The sequence below is a fragment of the Diabrotica virgifera genome, chromosome 8 (assembly GCF_917563875.1).
Source record: "Diabrotica virgifera virgifera chromosome 8, PGI_DIABVI_V3a".
Lineage (NCBI taxonomy): Eukaryota > Metazoa > Arthropoda > Insecta > Coleoptera > Chrysomelidae > Diabrotica > Diabrotica virgifera.
Genome location: NC_065450.1, coordinates 183,392,640 through 183,410,931, shown reverse-complemented (window position 1 = coordinate 183,410,931; position 18,292 = coordinate 183,392,640). Strand labels below are relative to the sequence as shown.

At 32.0% G+C, this 18,292-nt stretch overlaps 1 protein-coding gene across 1 annotated transcript in view; it reads right to left on the bottom strand.

The window, feature by feature from the left end:
• LOC114342596 (nematocyst expressed protein 4) overlaps positions 1-2,472 on the bottom strand; it is a 236,263-nt gene extending 233,791 nt beyond the window's left edge. The window contains exon 1 of the mRNA XM_050658127.1: positions 2,346-2,472. Coding sequence (XP_050514084.1) covers positions 2,346-2,457 — 112 coding nt within the window. The 5' untranslated portion in view covers positions 2,458-2,472. The remainder of the gene's footprint in view (positions 1-2,345) is intronic.
• Between the last annotated feature and the right edge of the window lie 15,820 nt (positions 2,473-18,292).

Genomic DNA, 18,292 nt, shown 5'->3' with positions numbered 1-18,292 from the left:
TGCAAAACTCCGAACTCGTAACAACATCCTGCAAAAGCTCTGCGGCACTACATGGGGCTCCTCAGCACCCACACTTAGATCGACAGCATTAGGACTGGTATACCCCGCAGCGGAATACTGTGCACCAGTATGGATAAACAGTCCACATACTCACCGTGTTGATGTCCAACTCAACCAAGCCATGCGAACTATATCGGGCACAATCAAGGCCACGCCCACTTACTGGTTACCAGCTTTGAGTCATATAGCTCCACCACCCATCCGCCGGGAACATGCCCTTGTCAGAGAATTTACAAAAATCAATACTGATCCTGAGCTCCGCTCCCATATCGGAACTTCCGCCAGAGACATAAATAGGCTCCGTTCAAGACACCCGCCTCTAAAAACAGCAAAAAGGCTAGTAGATCAAAACTTTAATGTAACTGAACGGTGGAGAGAACAATGGGAGAATAACGCTGCACCAGCTAACTGGAACATGCCATGTATTACAAGCAAACCTGAGGGCTTCAACCAACCGAGACGAATTTGGACCACACTCAATAGAATAAGGACGAACTGTGGCAGATGTTCCGACTCACTTTTCAGATGGGGAAAAATACAATCACCAAATTGCGACTGCGGCGCCGAAAGGCAAACAGTAAAACACATGGTAGAGGAATGCCTGATTAGATCCTATAACGGCAACCCTTCGGATTTCCTGGTTGCTACAAAAAGAGTCAATCGAATATATTTATAATCTAGATGTTTGTTTGTAGAATATTTTTGTATTTACTGTTGTTTGTAATTATATATATATATATATATATATATATATATATATATATATATATATATATATATATATATATATATATATATATATATATATTTTGTACAAATATTATCGACCGTACTGTGTTAAATAGTAATGTTTGAATAACGGCAATTCGGTCAGTTGAAAGAAAACTCTATTTGTTTTAAGTCTCAATATTTCGTCACTATTTGGTGACTTCTTCAGGAGAAAACTGCAAATTTATTAATATTAGACATGGACAAACTATGGCTACCCAAAACACATTTTAAAAAAACTTATTTATAACACCAACTCCTCTAATAGACCTTTGATACCTAATCCACAACCAGTTATTTACAAAAAAATACCCTATGTCCAAAATTTAACAGACAAAATTGTCCCACTTTTAAAAACTTTTCCCAACATCAAATTAGTTAAGTACAATCCACTTCTAAATTCAAGTTTGTTCTCAAAAACTAAAGCTAATACTCCAAACACATTGAAGAGCAACATAATTTACAAAATAAATTGCATTGGATGTCAAGGTTGTTATATTGGTCAAAGTAAACAATGGCTTAAGCAACGTGTCACTCAACATAAAAGTGACTGCAATATAAGAAAAAACTGTTGTGCCTTAGTAGATCACCATATAAATACAGGACATAAATTTGATTTTAATAATGTAAAAATATTGGAACAAGTTGATAATTATAAAAAGCGACTTTTCCTTGAGATGGTACATATTAACAAAACTCCAGAATCAATTAATTATAAGACTGACACTAACCATTTGAGTAATATCTACTGTAATATTCTAACTAATACATAACATTTAAATAAACAAATTACCCAATTTATCTTCTAATAGTTAATCTACCTCAATTTTATTTAAATTTCTAAATACCAGTCTTACACTAACTCATGAAGTACCATCAATTACATTTTATAAATCAATTTAACTTACTCTAGGTCCTTTCTTAGTTTTCTACTATTACCTTTCCACCTTAAAATTTCGTAAATGTATAATTTCCTTTTTTACTTTGACCTATTCACTAAAAATTGTATATATCAGATAACATTCTATTAATATAAAATATATTGCAGTTACCATAACTCCCCAATAAGTCAAAATAAAATCTGTCATTTTCTAAATCAATTTTCAAAATAATGTTAAAGAAATTTAAATTTTTACTCTTATAGTTGTAAGTATCGAAATATTTAAGTTTGTCCATGTCTAATATTAATAAATTTGCAGTTTTCTCCTGAAGAAGTCACCAAATAGTGACGAAATATTGAGACTTAAAACAAATAGTTTTCTTTCAACTGACCGAATTGCCGTTATTCAAACATTACTATATATATATATATATATATATATATATATATATATATATATATATATATATATATATATATATATATATATATATATATATATATGTATATATACGAACCTGTGATGTAGCCATAAGCTAAATACATAAAATAACCTGAGGATTGAGTAGTCAAACCTAGGAGCGCCGGAACTTCGAGGTTTGACTATAACATATACACAGCAAAAATTATAACTCACTTGAATATCGTTGTCGTCTTCTTCTACAGCAACAGTATATTACAATAACGAGAATAATTTGAACTAAAGCCACTACAACAAGTATAGGTCGCAACGTTCCGTAACCAACCATCTTATTCAGCGAACTAACACAATTTAATCTTTAGGAAACGTATAGATATGTATATTATTTGAGTCGGCCATTTTGAAAACCACATATCCAAATTTTTACAAAAATATCTTTACATTATCAGTTAGTTTGTACTGCTGTGGTCACTGAAACATTTAAACCTTCATTTTCACATTTGTGGCATTCAAGAGACGAAAAAGTGACGCACAGTGTTCAAAATTGAAGGAAACGTGATCGTAAGTAAAAAAAAAATAAATCTGAGAATGCCGAAATTAAGGGGTTTGTTTGTACTACTCATGATGCAACTTCCCAGCAAAAATTGATTTTTATGTTTGTTCCAGATGTATTAATGATCAAAAGTACAAAATTCAAAAATAATTTTATACATCAAATTTAAATCCTCAGAGGCTGCCAGTTACTTTGATTATTACTTCATTTATTAGCCTAATAAAATAAAAAAAAGTCAAAATGTAAATTCGTACAGGTTAAAACAAATTTTATATCAAAGTTTAGGTGGGTACAAAAGATATTTTCAAGAAAGTATCCAAATCATACAAGGGGATCATTGTTTAAATAATTAAAAAGGGGTCATTTTTGCAAAAAAAAAACTTTTTTAACTGCTAAGGTAATTCACTTATTAATGAAGGTCTATTGGATTTTTTTCTGCAAAGTTGAAGTATAAATATTTCACATAAGACTTACTAAATTAAATTTGACCCCCTATTTATTTAAATAATTGTATATAAAACTTTAAACACAAATTTTCAAAAGATTATTTTTACCGTTTTAAATAAGCAATATAAAATATCTTATTTTACAGACTAAGTTGCGCTATGTTATCAGTATTAAGCAAAAAAAATTGGTCGAAAAATATTTAACATTTTTTGAGATATTGAATTTGTTTGGTAAATGTTACTATATTTTAAATTGCAAAAACGCGGTTGTTGCCAAAGAAATATTCACCTGCTTAAGATGTCATTATTTTTATTTTTATGTATATTTTCGATAAATGTATTGATAAATTCACATTTCAATTAAACTCCCCCCTAAAATGGCATTTGAAAATTATTCAAATTTGTTTATAACTTGTTTTTTTAATAACGTCGCGGGGATTAAGTATTTTGAAATGTCGTTTCGATAATTGGGTTCCTGGGAATTTTCTACTAATTAACAAAATTTTTTTGTCGTTTTTTCTTCTTCTTTTTTTTGTTGGAGTTACATTACTACGGGCCCTTTTAGGGTTAAATTTTATTAAGAATGTCGAATCTCTGAGTTGTAGATTCTAGACCTAAAAATATTAAGATTTAACTAAAATCTCTTAAATAAAATGTGGCTACTTACTGAGTTACAGGGTGTTTTATTTAAAAATTTAAAAATTATTGTTACCCAATACTTTAAAACTATTTGACGTATCCTTATCATACTTGGCAGAAAGTGTGGCTATTATACACCCTACTAAATTGTGATTAATAAACGTTTCTAGCTAGTGCCAGAGGCGTACGACAGGGGATAGTGAATGATTGACCCTTCCAAAATTCTACGCCACTGAGTGAATTACTATTTTAGCGAAATTTTTCGTTTCTCCAATACTTTTTATGTAAATAACTTTATTGGTATTGATAAAGTCATCAGTTCGAGAGATATTGGAAGTTTAAAATGAATGAATGAATGAATCAAAATAACTATGCCGTTTGATTTTTAACGTCCAATATCTCGAAAACATGACTTAATCGTTACCAGTAAAGAGTATATTATTTACATATAAAGTATTGGAGAATCGAAAAATTTCGCTAAAATAGTAATTCCCTCAGTGGCGTAGAATTTGGGGAGGGTCAACCATTAACTTTCCCCTGTCGTACGCCTCTGGTAGTAGCTAGAAACTTTTATTTATCACAATTTAGTAGACTATATAGTACACACACTTTCCGCCAAGCATGATAAGGATACGTCAAATAGTTTGAAAGTAATTGGTAAAAAATTTTTTAAATTTTTAAATAAAACACCCTGTAACTCAGTAAGTAGTCACATTTTATTTAAGTGATTTTAGACCAATCTTAATATTTTTATGTCTAGAATCTACAACTTAGAGATTCGACATTCTTAATGAAACTTAACCCTAAAAGGCCCGTAATAATATAACTCCAAGAAAAAGAAAAGAAGAGGAAAAAAAGACAAAAAAATTTGTTAATTAGTGAAAAATTCCCAGGAACCCAATTATCGAAACGGCATTTCAAAATATTGAATCCCCGCGACGTTATTAAAAAAACAAATTATAAACAAATTTGAATAATTTTCAAATGCCATTTTAGGGGGAAGTTTAATTGAAATTTGAATTTATCAATTCATTTATCGAAAATATACATAAAAATAAAAATAATAAGATTTAATACAGGTGAATATTTCTTTGGTAACAACCGCGTTTTTGCAATAGAAAATAGAGTAACATTTAATAAACAAATTCAATATCTCAAAAAATATTATATATTTTTGGACCAATTTTTTTTTGCTTAATACTGATAACATACGACAACTTATTGTGTAAAACAAGATATTTTATAGTGCTTATTTAAAACGCTAAAAATATTTTTTTGCACATTTGTTTTTAAAGTTTTATATACAATTATTTAAATAAATAGGGGGTCAAATTTAATTTAGTAAGTCTTATGTGAAAGACTTACCCTTCAACTTTGCAGAAAAAAATCTCATAGACCTTCATTAGTAATTGAATGACCTCAGCAGTTAAAAAAGTAATTTTTTTGCAAAAATGACCCCTTTTTAATTATTTAAACAATGATCCCCTTGTATGATTTGGATACTTTTTTGAAAATATCTTTTGTACCCACCTAAACTTTGATATAAAATTTGTTTCAACCTGTACGAATTTACATTTTGATTTACATGTAGTGTAATTTTATTTTACTAGACTATATGTGGACAGCTAATATAAAAGTAATTATTTGAGATAAAAGTACATACTTTAAAGATTAAAATAGCATAGTTAGCTTCACGGAAAGGTGATTTTGATTTTGATATAATCGGCTGTCTAAAAACCTATACAATTTTTGATAAAATTAATGTTTGACAGCGTATTACGTTTATTGTGCCATCTTGTGCCACATTAAATCCTTCACTAAATGAAAGATTACAATGTAAGGAATAAAAAAATATGTAAGACAAACTGCGCAAAGGTGCGCAACTGAGTACATTGCGCATAAGTTTGCATCGAGCGCCACGCGCATTTAGTCTGAATTAATAATTGCACTCGTACGTATTGTTTACATGTATGTCAAACACATGTTATTTATTAGGGTTACGAAAAGAGATTTTAGTTTTGATGAAGTAGTGCTATTCCTCAATAGAGAATATACTCTCTATGTAAACAACTTACTCCTCAGTCCTAACGATAAAATCATTAGTTTTCGAGATATTTGAACTTAAACAACTAGGTAACGGTACAGATATTTTGATTAATGTATTGTGCTGCTGAATTTTTAATTTCAAATATCTCGAAAACTTATGATTTTATCATTATGAATGAGTAATATACTCTTCAGTCTTAACGATAAAATCATTGATTTTAGAGATATTTGAAGTTTAAAATTAAGCGGCACAATACATTAATCAAATATCTGTGCCGTTACATTTTTAACTTCAAATATCTCGAAAACTAATGACTTTATCGTTGCGAATGAAGTGTATATTATTTACATAGAGAGTATTGGAGAATCGAAAAATTGCGCTAAAATGGCATTTCCGCCAGTGGCGTAGAATTTGGGAAGGGTCAACCATTCACTGTCCCCTGTCGTACGCCTCTGGTAATAGCCAGAAACGTTTGTTTAACATAATTTTATAGGGTGTACAGTACCAAAAATTTGTGCGAAGTATGAAAATGATACGTCGAAAAGTTTTAAACCACTGAGCAAGTTTTTAAATTTTTAAATCAAACAACCTGTAACTCTTTAAGGAGCCACATTTTATTTAAGTGATTTGGGTTAAATCCTAATATTTTGAGGTCTAGAATCTACAACTAAAAGATTGGACATTCTTAATGAAACATCCTGTATAACGATATTTTTTAAGTGATTCACCCCCTAATGAAAGGATGAAAACTAAAAAAACGACCCCTATTATATGTATACTCGTTATACGGTATAATACCTCAAATATTCTAAGTTTTCAGCGAGATAACTTTTACAGTTTAAACAAATTTAGTTTCGATCACGTTTTGACCAATTTTGAACACTGTGTGACGGAGCGGTTCCGCAACTGTTGGGAATTCGTTCTCTGAATGTGGCGCTACTTGCGGAACGTGTTACGGAACGATCGCCATGACACTGAGCTCATTTTAATTCCGCTACATCCGTCCAACGTATGCTACTTTTGTGAATTTGTCAATAGACTTGTTGAAAGATGGCGTCAAGTACTAATTATTATCAATTGGAAAATAGCGCAGACGGTCTTTGACCATGATTATGAAGTAAAAAACAATTTATTGTGCAGAGGCAAGAACGCAGGGTGTTACTAAATAAGTATGAAAATCTTTAAGGGGTATGTCCGCAATCTAGGGGGTAATCTACGTATGTCCGCAAATGCTTCGTTTCCAAGATACGGGGTGTTGAAATTTTTTTTCAAACTTCAAATTTTTTTATTACTCTATGCACGCTATGAAAATTAAATTTGGTGGGTTTCAAGAGGTAGTTATTGCGCATTTTTTGGCAAACAAATAACATTATATTCATCATTGGCGCGTCTACGGTCAATGGTCTGAATTTTTTTAAGAAAAAAATAGTACGCCACTGAGATATTTCAAATTAAAAATTACTTTTGTATTCCACGTTTAATTTATGATAAAGAATCTTTCTTGTCTTTTTTTTCATATGGTGCACCGTTTCTATGCAAAAAAATAAAACATCTTCGCGCGTATTTATCATTTCGTAATACATTATCAAGAACTCTTTAATATAATAATGCCAAACTAGAACAAATTACAGAAAATATTTCTAAAAAGATTTTAACTAAGTGCAAGGCTACAACAAATGTTCACAATTACCTCCTTTAAAGGCGACAGCGTAATTTTATATTCACCATTGGCGCGCGTACGGGTAATGGCCCGAATTTTTTAAAGAAAGAAATAGTACGCCACTGAGATTTGTCAAATTAAAAATCATTTTTGAATTCCTCGTTAAATTTACGACAAAAAATCGTTTTTGCCTTTTTTTCACATGAGGCGCCGTTTTTATGCAAAAAAATAAAATATCTTAACGTTTACAAAGTATATGATATAAGTTTCTATGCATAATATATATGGAATCTACCTCGAATAATTTGCAAGCGTTAAGATGTTTTATTTTTTTTTGTATAAAAACCGAGCCGCATATGAAAAATGATTTTTTGTCGTAAATTGAACGAGGAATTCAAAAATGATTTTTAATTTGACGTTTCTCAGTGGCGTACTTTTTTTTTCTTTAAAAAAGGGCGCCAATGGTGAATATAAAATTATTCTGTCACCTTTAAAGGAGGTAATTTTGAACATATATGGCAACGTGGCATTGAAAGTGTCAAAGTGTTTGATTTTTCGCCAACGATAAACCCGAAAATTTCGAACAATTGTTGCGAAAATTAAATGTTAACTGACAGTACCAGGTGATTATAAAGTGAAGAACAATAAAATAAGTGTAAATCCACTGCGAAAAAGTGATATTCGGCGTTAAAAACAATACTGACAATAAGAAAAATAAGTAAGGTTATATTGATAAGATAAATAAAACAGCTAGTTCTACAGCTGAAGTCCAGTTCGAATATAAAGCGGTGTTGCCAAACCTCAATTAAAGCGAATAATCATTGAAAAGCGTAACTTAATAAAGTTTAGAGAGAAGCTGATTGCACTGAGAGGGGTGGATATTTCTGAAGGGTTGAACTGGATATCATCCCCTATCGCGGTGCAAAGAATATTCTCGTGAAACTAGAGCAACATCAAGAAAAGTGAAATCTTATAAATATGACAGACTCAGATAATACGTATTCAGAGGGAGGAAAAAGAAAAGCAGGAACTTGGGATGATGTATTCAAAAATTCAAAAAAAACCTATAGATCACCAAAAAAACGGGATGATTCAAACCCAGAAATGCTAGCCCAAATGATGGATTTGCTAAAAGGACTGGCTGAGGATACAAAGGAAATAAAAAATCAACAGAAAAAGCAGGCGGAAACCATGAATATGCTAACTGAAGAACTAAAAGAGCTCAAAGAAAAACAAAAGGAGTATAGAAGAGAAATAGGAGAACTAAAACTAGCTAATGAAAAAGCGATTAAAGAGATAGATCAGCTGCAAAACCAATTAAGTAATACGAATATAAGATTACAAAAATTAGAAGGAGAAAAACGAAAAAGAAACATTGTGATTCAAGGACTTCCAATTGATACGGACAATCCCAATATACTAAGAATAAAGTAGAAAGTTTCATAGACAAAGAAATGGGAGTTAAAGTAAGGGTAAACGATGCAAGAAAGCTGGGAGACACAACATGTCTAGTAGAGTTGGATAATAAATACGAAAAGTCAAAAGTAATGCAAAATAAAATGAAGCTTAACCAGCTAAGGGACAAAATATATGTAAATGATGATCTAACAAAAGACGAAAGGGAAATACAAGCCAAAATTAGAATAATGGCTAGAGAGCAGTGAAACAAAGGAAAATCACAAAAATAGGGTACCAGATATTAATAGTAAATAATGAACTATGGAAATGGAACAAAGAAAGCGGGCAATTGGAAAAAATAAAAGAAGACATCTCAAAAAACTAGAATCAGATGCAGACGAAGATGAATCAACAACGACGACACCCCAGGAAACACGGACACAAAAAAAGGAAATCAAACAACAAATTAATAAAATAACAGAAGAAATGGTAAAAGCAGCAACTTGGAATATAAGAGGATCCTATCAGGAAGGAAAGCTGAAGCATTTAATAAACGAAGTTAAGAAATGTAAGTTTGATCTAGTAGCTCTAAAAGAGACAAAACAATTGGGGCAGGGTAGCCAGGAAATAGACGACTATATATTTTTAAACAGCGGAGGCACTAACAGACTGCTGGGTACAGGTTTTATAATAAGTAAAAAATTGAAAGAATTTGTTTCAGACTTAAAAGCAATTTCGGACAGGATGTGCACTCTCAGATTAAAAGGTAAATACCAAAAAATTACATTTGTAAATATACATGCACCCTCGGAGGAAAAAGGAATGGATCTGAAAGGGCAATTTTATAGCAAATTAGATGAAGTATATGAGGCTATACCCAGGTATGATATGAAGATCATTCTAGGAGACGCTAATGCCAAAATAGGCAGAGAAGAAATATTAATGCCCACTATAGGCAAGCCCAGTTTACATCCAGAGACTAACGAAAATGGATATTTCCTGGTAGATTTTGCCAAAGAAAAGGGACTTATAATAAAAAGTACGTACCACCAACGAAAGGACATTTATAAGGGAACATGGAAATCTCCAGACGGGCGTACAATCAACCAGATCGACCATGTTTTAATTGAGAAAAACGAAGAACACTGCATAACAAAGGTGAGAACATATAGAGGACCTGATATGGACTCAGAGCACTATTTGGTCGGAATATGGATGAAACAATTAGTACCAGCTCTTCGAAACAAAAAGAGATTAAAATACGAAAGAAACAAACCAATCAGATTACAGACAGAATGTGAGCAAACGTTGTATGGACAAATTATTAACAACAAATTAGAAAGCATAGTGGATGAAAGGAATGTAGAATGCATGTGGGAAACATTAAAAGATGTAATTAAAGAAGCAGCAAATATTTCCAGCACCAATGACAACACAAAGAAAAAACAAAAGAATGGTTTGATGAAGAATGTGAAAAATCATTGGAAGAACGGGCCAAGCTACGATTAAAAATGATAACTCAAGGAACAAGAGAAGCGCAGGAAAATTACACTAAACAAAGAAATAGAACCAAAAAAATACTACGAGAAAAAAAAAGGAAACATTATGAAGCTAGACTGAAAAATATAGAGGAAAGCTACACAAATAATCAAGGAACCTGTACCAAGGGATAAAAAATGAGAAACGAGGGCACCAACCGAAAACTGTACATTATAAAGACAAAAATGGAGAAATGATTATGGGTGAACCAGAGATATTAGAACGCTGGAAGCAGTACTTTGATGAGCTTCTAAATGGACCTGAAAAGACAGACGATAATAACAAGGAAACAGAGGATCTAGTAAATGAAATACAAAATCAACAGGGTGAAGAGCAGGCTCCGACTATAAGCGAAATTCATAATATCATCGATAAATTAAAAATGAACAAAAGCCCAGGAAGCGACGGCATAACGGCTGAAATGATTAAATTTGGAGGAAATCAGTTAGTAGAGAAAATCCATAAACTAATTAATAATATATGGGAACAAGAAATACTACCTGAGGAATGGACAGAAGCAATACTGTGTCCTATTCACAAAAAAGGAAATATGGCTGATTGTCAGAATTATCGAGGCATAGCGCTGCTAAACATAACGTATAAAATATTGGCTATGCATATTAAAAACAGATTAACAACGAAGGTGGATAAAAGCATAGGAGAATATCAAAGTGGGTTCAGAAAAGGCAGAAGTACTGTGGATCAGGTCTTCACACTACGAGAAATACAGGCTGAAAGTTACGAATATAATGAAGACACCATGGTTCTTTTTATTGACTTTAAACAGGCTTTCGATCGAGTGAAAAGAAGCGGGTTATTCACAGCATTGCAAGACATGGACGTTTCTCCAAAGCTTATTAGAATTATAAAATTAACTCTCCAAAGAACAATGAATAAAGTCAAGATAAACAATACTATAACAGAAAGCTTTGAGGTCAAACAAGGAGTGCGGCAGGGTGATCCATTATCGTCTATAATGTTTAGCATATTACTAGAAAAGGTTATACAGGAAGCAAACATTAATAGAACAGGTCTGATCTACCACAAAAAACATCAGTGCTTGGCAGTCGCAGACGATTTGGTAATCTTGGCTAGGAGCAAAATAGAACTTATAGAAACAGTCATGAAACTCGAGGAGAAGGCAGCAACCAAAGGATTGTATATAAATGAAGCAAAAACAAAGTATATGGAATGGACAAATAAGCAATTCGTTCGAGGGCAATACATAACAATGACAACAGCGAAGGGAACACAGTATAAATTCGAAGAAGTTGAGAGATTTGAGTACTTAGGAACTGTCTTCACAAGAGATTCTAACTGTGAAGAAGAAATACAAAAGAGAATTATGTCGGGCAGCCGCGCTATATTTGCTCTTAATGGGTTATTAAGAATTAAAAATGTATCACGAAGAGCAAAACTAAGAACTTACAAGACCGTAATAAGGCCGATAGTAACGTATGCTTCTGAAACATGGGTCACAACAAAAAAACATCAAGAGTTGTTATTAGTTTGGGAGAGGAAAATACTGCGCAAAATCTTCGGTGGGAAAAACTTAAATGGACAATGGGTAAGAAGAACAAATAAGGAACTAACTGAGCTCTATCAAGATCCTAACATACTAGCAGTAATTAAGGCGCAAAGACTTAGATGGTTGGGCCATGTGCAGAGGATGATTCCATCTAGAATTCCCAGAATGTTGCTATCTAGTGCAGCGGTTCTCAATCTGTGGTACATGTACCACTAGTGGTACAATTCATTATTTGAGGTGGTACACAAAACACAAACATCACCAAAATTAGCACAACTATTATAGTTAATTAGATCACCTAGCTAGATAGGTATTTCAGTTAGGTGGTACCTAAAATAATAAAAAGTATTTGGTGGTACATGACTCAAAAAGATTGAGAATAGCTGATCTAGTGCATTGGCAGGGAAAAGACGAAGAGGAAGACCGAGGTCACGATGGAGTAATGGAGTTAGAGAAGATATATGAGAAGAATTAACGTAAGGAACTGGGAAAGAAAAGCGACTGACAAAAGGGAGTGGAAAAGAATAGTACATCAAGCCATGGGCCTACTAGGCTCGTAGTGCTTACATATTATAATTTTGAACATTTGTTGTAGCTTTGCACCTATAGTCCAGGATGGACTTTTGAGATGGACGTTGAGAGGTGACTCATATTTTTTTGGAGAACTTTCTTGGAATTAACTCCTATAATAATAATTGGGTTATCCTCCCACTCAAAAATGTCTGGGAAATTCTTTAAATAATCAAAATGTCAAAAAATGAAGGAAAAATTCGATTATTTTCTTCGTTTTTTGATTATAACTTTCAAAGTATTCACTTTCGAGAAAAGTTGTACTGATATAAAAGTTGCGTAATTAAATTTCCTACAATATAGGATTGGTTACAAATTTTAAAAATTGTCACCCTTGTTGAAAAATAGCAATAATTGCCAAAAACCCATAAAAAAATAAGTATTTGCATTTTACGTTTTTCAACAATTTATGCTACACTTAGGACCTTCATATTTTACCCAGAAAAACTATATAATATAGTAAAACAATACTGTAAATTTCATTAATATCGGTGCAATAGATTTTGCAAAATAAATTTTGCAATCCAGCTTTGGCAAAAAAAATTCACATTTTTTAAAAATGTTGCAGTACTGAAAATAAAGCAGATAGCAAGTTGAATTTTTTTTACGTATAGAAGAATATCGTACCTTTCATTTGCAATTTTTAAAATTAAAATCCATTAACTACCACGGCGTCAGGAATTTTTTTAAATAAACATTAATTCTTGGTGCTACGCGCAGGACAGCGCTGTTCGATTCACATAAGTTGATTTCCACCAAAATTTCTTCCAATCTCTATCTAATATATTATTTTCTTACTCTATATTTTGTTGTATTTTAATATTTTAATTCCACAAAAATCAAACTAATTTGATTATTGTTTGTGAAATATTGTTTAAACAGTTGCATATGTTTAAAAATAATAAACTTTTATTCTCTAAGTTAAAATATATGAACAAAGAAAGTTTTTGCCAAAAAAGTGTTATTTCAAAGGACAGAGCATATGTTTTTATTTTGCAATAAACAAATTTATTTATTTATATCGAAATGTACTAAAAATTAAAATTTGTCAATCATTATCAAAGGTCATTGGAATGCCCAATCAGAGCAAACTATCCGCTGTCCTGCGTGTAGCACCAAAAAAAAAGTGTATTTAAAAAAATTCCCGAAGCCGTAGTGTTTAACCGATTTTAATTTTGCAAATTGCAAATGAAAGGTATTCTTCTATATGTAAAAAAATTAAACTTACTGTCTGCTTTATATTCAGTCCTACAAGATTTTGAAAAAATTAATTTTTTTTGCGAAAGCTGGATTGCAAAATTTATTTTGCAAAATCTATTCAACCGATCTTAATGAAATTCACACTATTGTTTTCTTTAAAGTTTTTTTTTTGGTAAAATATGAAGGTCCTAAGTGTAGCATAAATGGTTGAAAAACGTAAAATGTGAATACTTGTTTTTTTATCGTTTTTTCGCAATTATTACTATTTTGCAACAAGGGTGACAATTTTTAAAATTTTTAACGAATTCTATATTGTAGGAAATTTAATTGCGCAACTTTTATGTCAGTACAACTTTTCTCAGAAATGAATACTTTCAAAGTTATAATCAAAAAACGAAGAAAAATATCGAATTTTTCCTTCATTTTTTGACATTTTGATTTTTTGAACAATGTTCCGGACCTTTTTGAGTGGGAGGATAACTCACATATTATTATATGAGTTATTTTCAAGCAATTTCTGCAAAAAATATGAGTCACCTCTCAACGTCCAAATGTACTAATATTTTTACAGATGCGCCCTGGTCTACTAGTTAAAATCTTTTTAGTAATATTTTCTGTTATTGTTCTACTTTGGTATTATTATATTGGAGAGTTCTTGATAATGTATTAAGAAATGAAAAATACGCTCGAAGATGTTTTATTTTTTCGCATAAAAACGGTGCACCATAGGAAAAAAATACAAGAAAGGTCCTTTTTCATAAATTAAACTTGGAATACAAAAATAGATTTTAATTTGAAATATCCCAGTATCGTACCATTTTTTTCTTTAAAAAAATTCAGACCATTACCCGTAAACGCGCCAATGATGAATAAAAAATTGTTATTTGTTTCCAAAAAAATGCGCAATAACTACCTCTTGAAACCCACCAAATGTAATTTTCGTATCTCAACCGGTCTTAGAGCAATAAAAAAATTGGCAGTTTGAAATAAAAATTTCAACACCCTGTATCTCGGAAACAAAACATTTGCGGACATACGTTTATAGAGCAAACTGCCATTATTTTTTAATGTAGAATTATGCCTTAAAGTTTTTCATACTTATTTACTAACACCCTGTATAACCTCACATATAACAGGAAGTGATAGGATGTCACGAATTTAGGTAGCAGAGCGTTCACAAGACGAAACAGAACTGTTACTGCTCCATCGGGAGCTGCTCCCTTACTTTTTGGTCTCCTGAATGCAACCAATGTAATATTGTAAAATAGCAGTGTCGTACGCATTTGCTAAATAATAAAACAATTTGCGCGTATTGAAACTTAAAATAAAAAGCTATTAAGAGGATCGGAACGTATTTTCGGCTGCAATGCTATTCAAATGGGGATTCATTTTTTTCAAATCCTGAGAAAACTAATAAGTATTTTGGAAAAATTTAAACGCAGAATGAAAGATTACGTTATTAGCGAGGGCCGAAAGTCCCTGAGAACTTCTACAATGTTTATTTTAATAAGTTACAGGGGTGAAAAAACTAAGAGAAAATTTAGTGTGATTTTTAAATTCAAATATCTCATTCAAAATAAACTTTTTATTTATTCTAAGGGACTTTCGGCCCTCGGTAATAATTTAGTCTTTCATTCTGCGTTTAAATTTTTCAAAAATATTTATTGGTTTTTTCAGGATTTGAAAAAAATGAACACAATGCCGTGGTAATATTTTCCAAATCTGTCTTTGTCTTACAACGCACTCAACCGAATATAATATTGTCAGCATATATTGTCAGTCAGACACTGACAATCAGTGACAATTTTAAATATTTGACATTGCATCGGGAATATTTTGAGAAATTGATTAAATATTATTGATATATAGTGTATTTGATAAATAATTGATTTAAGACGTGAACTTAATAAAAAGTTATTTATTGTGTATTATTTGTGAAAGATCCAAGCAGAGAATACATCAGATATATCCTGTGATCCAAGTATTTTGTTGTTAGAGATGTTCAAAATTGTAAGCGTTCCAAAATAACAACATATTATTAAAAAATCACTTTAACACTTTTCCTCTTTTCTCGATTGATTATTAGTTTTTGTTGTACAAATAAATTATTACAATCACTGAAAACATAGTTAGTGAAAAAATTATCACATTTATTAACTGAATTAATAATTTGCAATTATAAAAATAACAGTTATCCAAGAACATTCAAAAGCCATCTCTTTAAATTAATTATGACATTTTCAAGTAGAATGACATTCTAGTAATGTTTACATATCCACACCAGTGTGAATTTTACTACACGTAATTTGCCGTGTAAAGACAGAAAAAGTAGGGATACACGTAAAATATTTGCGAATTATGTACCCATAGCCTTAAACGCGTCCAAAATTGACTCATGCGCAATAAACAAGAGCAACAGTCAAACTCGAGGTCACTAAGGCAAGTTATTAATTTACTTCAGATTTGAACGTGAATCATAAGTGCATATGGAAAATCAAACAAAGATAGGATCATTTTCACTCTATTGCACGGTTGGGTGATTCAAAACAGCAGAAGATCTCCACAGAGCAACAAATGAGCATTTAATTCATCATTTATATAGTATCATAAGTATTTTACCGTTTTTTGATCTTCATTTGTTTATAACTATGTATATCATCAAAATCGGCTGCAGGAAACATATAGATTATTATTATAGATGACCATATTACTCGAAAAATTTGGTTTCAGCCTAGAGGGGGATGTGTCACCAACACGATTATTTTTTTCCTTATTTCTCTGAACTACTGATGATTTAAAATTTTGTTGTCATGATTGGGATGGTTGTCTTTTTAAGGACAAGTCATATTATGCTATCACTTTTTTTGACTGATATACAGTAAAACCTCGATATAACGGACTAATTGGGGGGACGGGATGTCCGTTAAAGCCGAAAGTCCGTTGTATAAAAATAGGTTTAAAATCAGTCAAATTTTTTTTTGAAATTATGTAGGCACTATATTTATTTAAAACTTTCTGCAATATACTCATTTGATTGACAAAATTATTCACTGATTCATGGGTTGAATAAACGATGTATTTTTTGGCAAAACATACAATTTATTAAAGTTGCCATCTTCTGAATTTTGTTGCTGAAAAATATTCTAACAGCACAACCCGTAGAATGAGAAGACGGGGTAGACCAAAGCTGAGGTGGATGGACGGGGTAACACAAGATGCCGAGAAGATCGGAGTCGGCAACTGGAAAATGCAAGCAAGGGACAGAACAAAATGGCGTAGAAAGCTTGAAAAGGTTGAGGCCCTCCAAGGGCTGTAGCACCAAGATGATGTCGATGATGATGATGATCTTGTGAATTTAGAATACTTTGAGGGGGAGTAGCAGGAGCTTTTTTCTAAAATCGATAAACATTTCATCTTTTTAGGCAGTACAGTGGAACCTCGATAAGTCGGCCCCCGATAACCCGGAAGTCCGGCTAACCCGGACCGATTTTCATCAGACAAACATTTCAACAATAAAAATGTATGTATTATGTTAAAACATTTTATCTGTAGCCGCTTCTGGAATGTCTTAAAAATATCGAGTTTCATTGATAAAACTTGGCTTTGACCATAATATAATGTAAAAATGACTCATGGCACACGGCGGCAGAACGTTCATTATCCATTATCGGGCTATCGCAAACAACTTCTTCTTCTTCAGGTGCCATCTCCGCTACGGAGGTTGGCAATCATCATAGCTACTTTAATTTTTGAGGCAGTAGCTCTAAATAGTTGTTTCGAGCTGCATCCAAACCACTCTCTCAGGTTCTTCAACCATGAAATTCGTCTTCTTCCGATGCTTCTTCTGCCATCTATCTTTCCCTGCATTATGAGTCGTAGGATGCCATACTTCTCGCCCCGCATCACATGTCCGAGATACTGTAGCTTCTTTTCTTTAATTGTAAGTTCAACTTCCTTTTCTTTACCTATTCTTCTCAGTACTTCATTGTTTGTAACTCTATCTACCCAGGAAACCCTCATAATTTTTCTATAGGTCCACATTTCAAAGGCGTTAAGTCGTCTCATTGTCTCTACATTTAACGTCCATGATTCCACTCCATAGTATAGAACACTGTAGACGTAACATTTTGTTAGGCGTACTTTAAGAGCTAATGTTAAATCTTTGCTACATAGGACCTTTTTCATTTTTATAAAATTAGAACGTGCTTTTTCGATTCTGACTTTTATTTCTGCAGTGTAGTCGTTATTTTCTGTTATAAGTGTTCCTAGGTAAGTGTACTTTTTTACTCTTTCGATCTGCTGGCCCTCTACTATCAAGATTTCGTTAGTATTATGGTTGTTTTTACTAATTTTCATAAACTTCGTCTTTTTGATATTGAGAGAGAGTCCGTACTCCCTACTACACCTTACTATTTTACTCATGAGTCTTTGCAGGTGTTGTAAACTATCGGCTATTATTACTGTATCATCTGCATATCTGATGTTGTTAACTAAGACTCCATTTACTCTTATGCCGACTGTTTCATCTTCCAGAGTTTCTCGCATTACCTCTTCAGAATAAGCGTTAAATAATAGAGGTGATA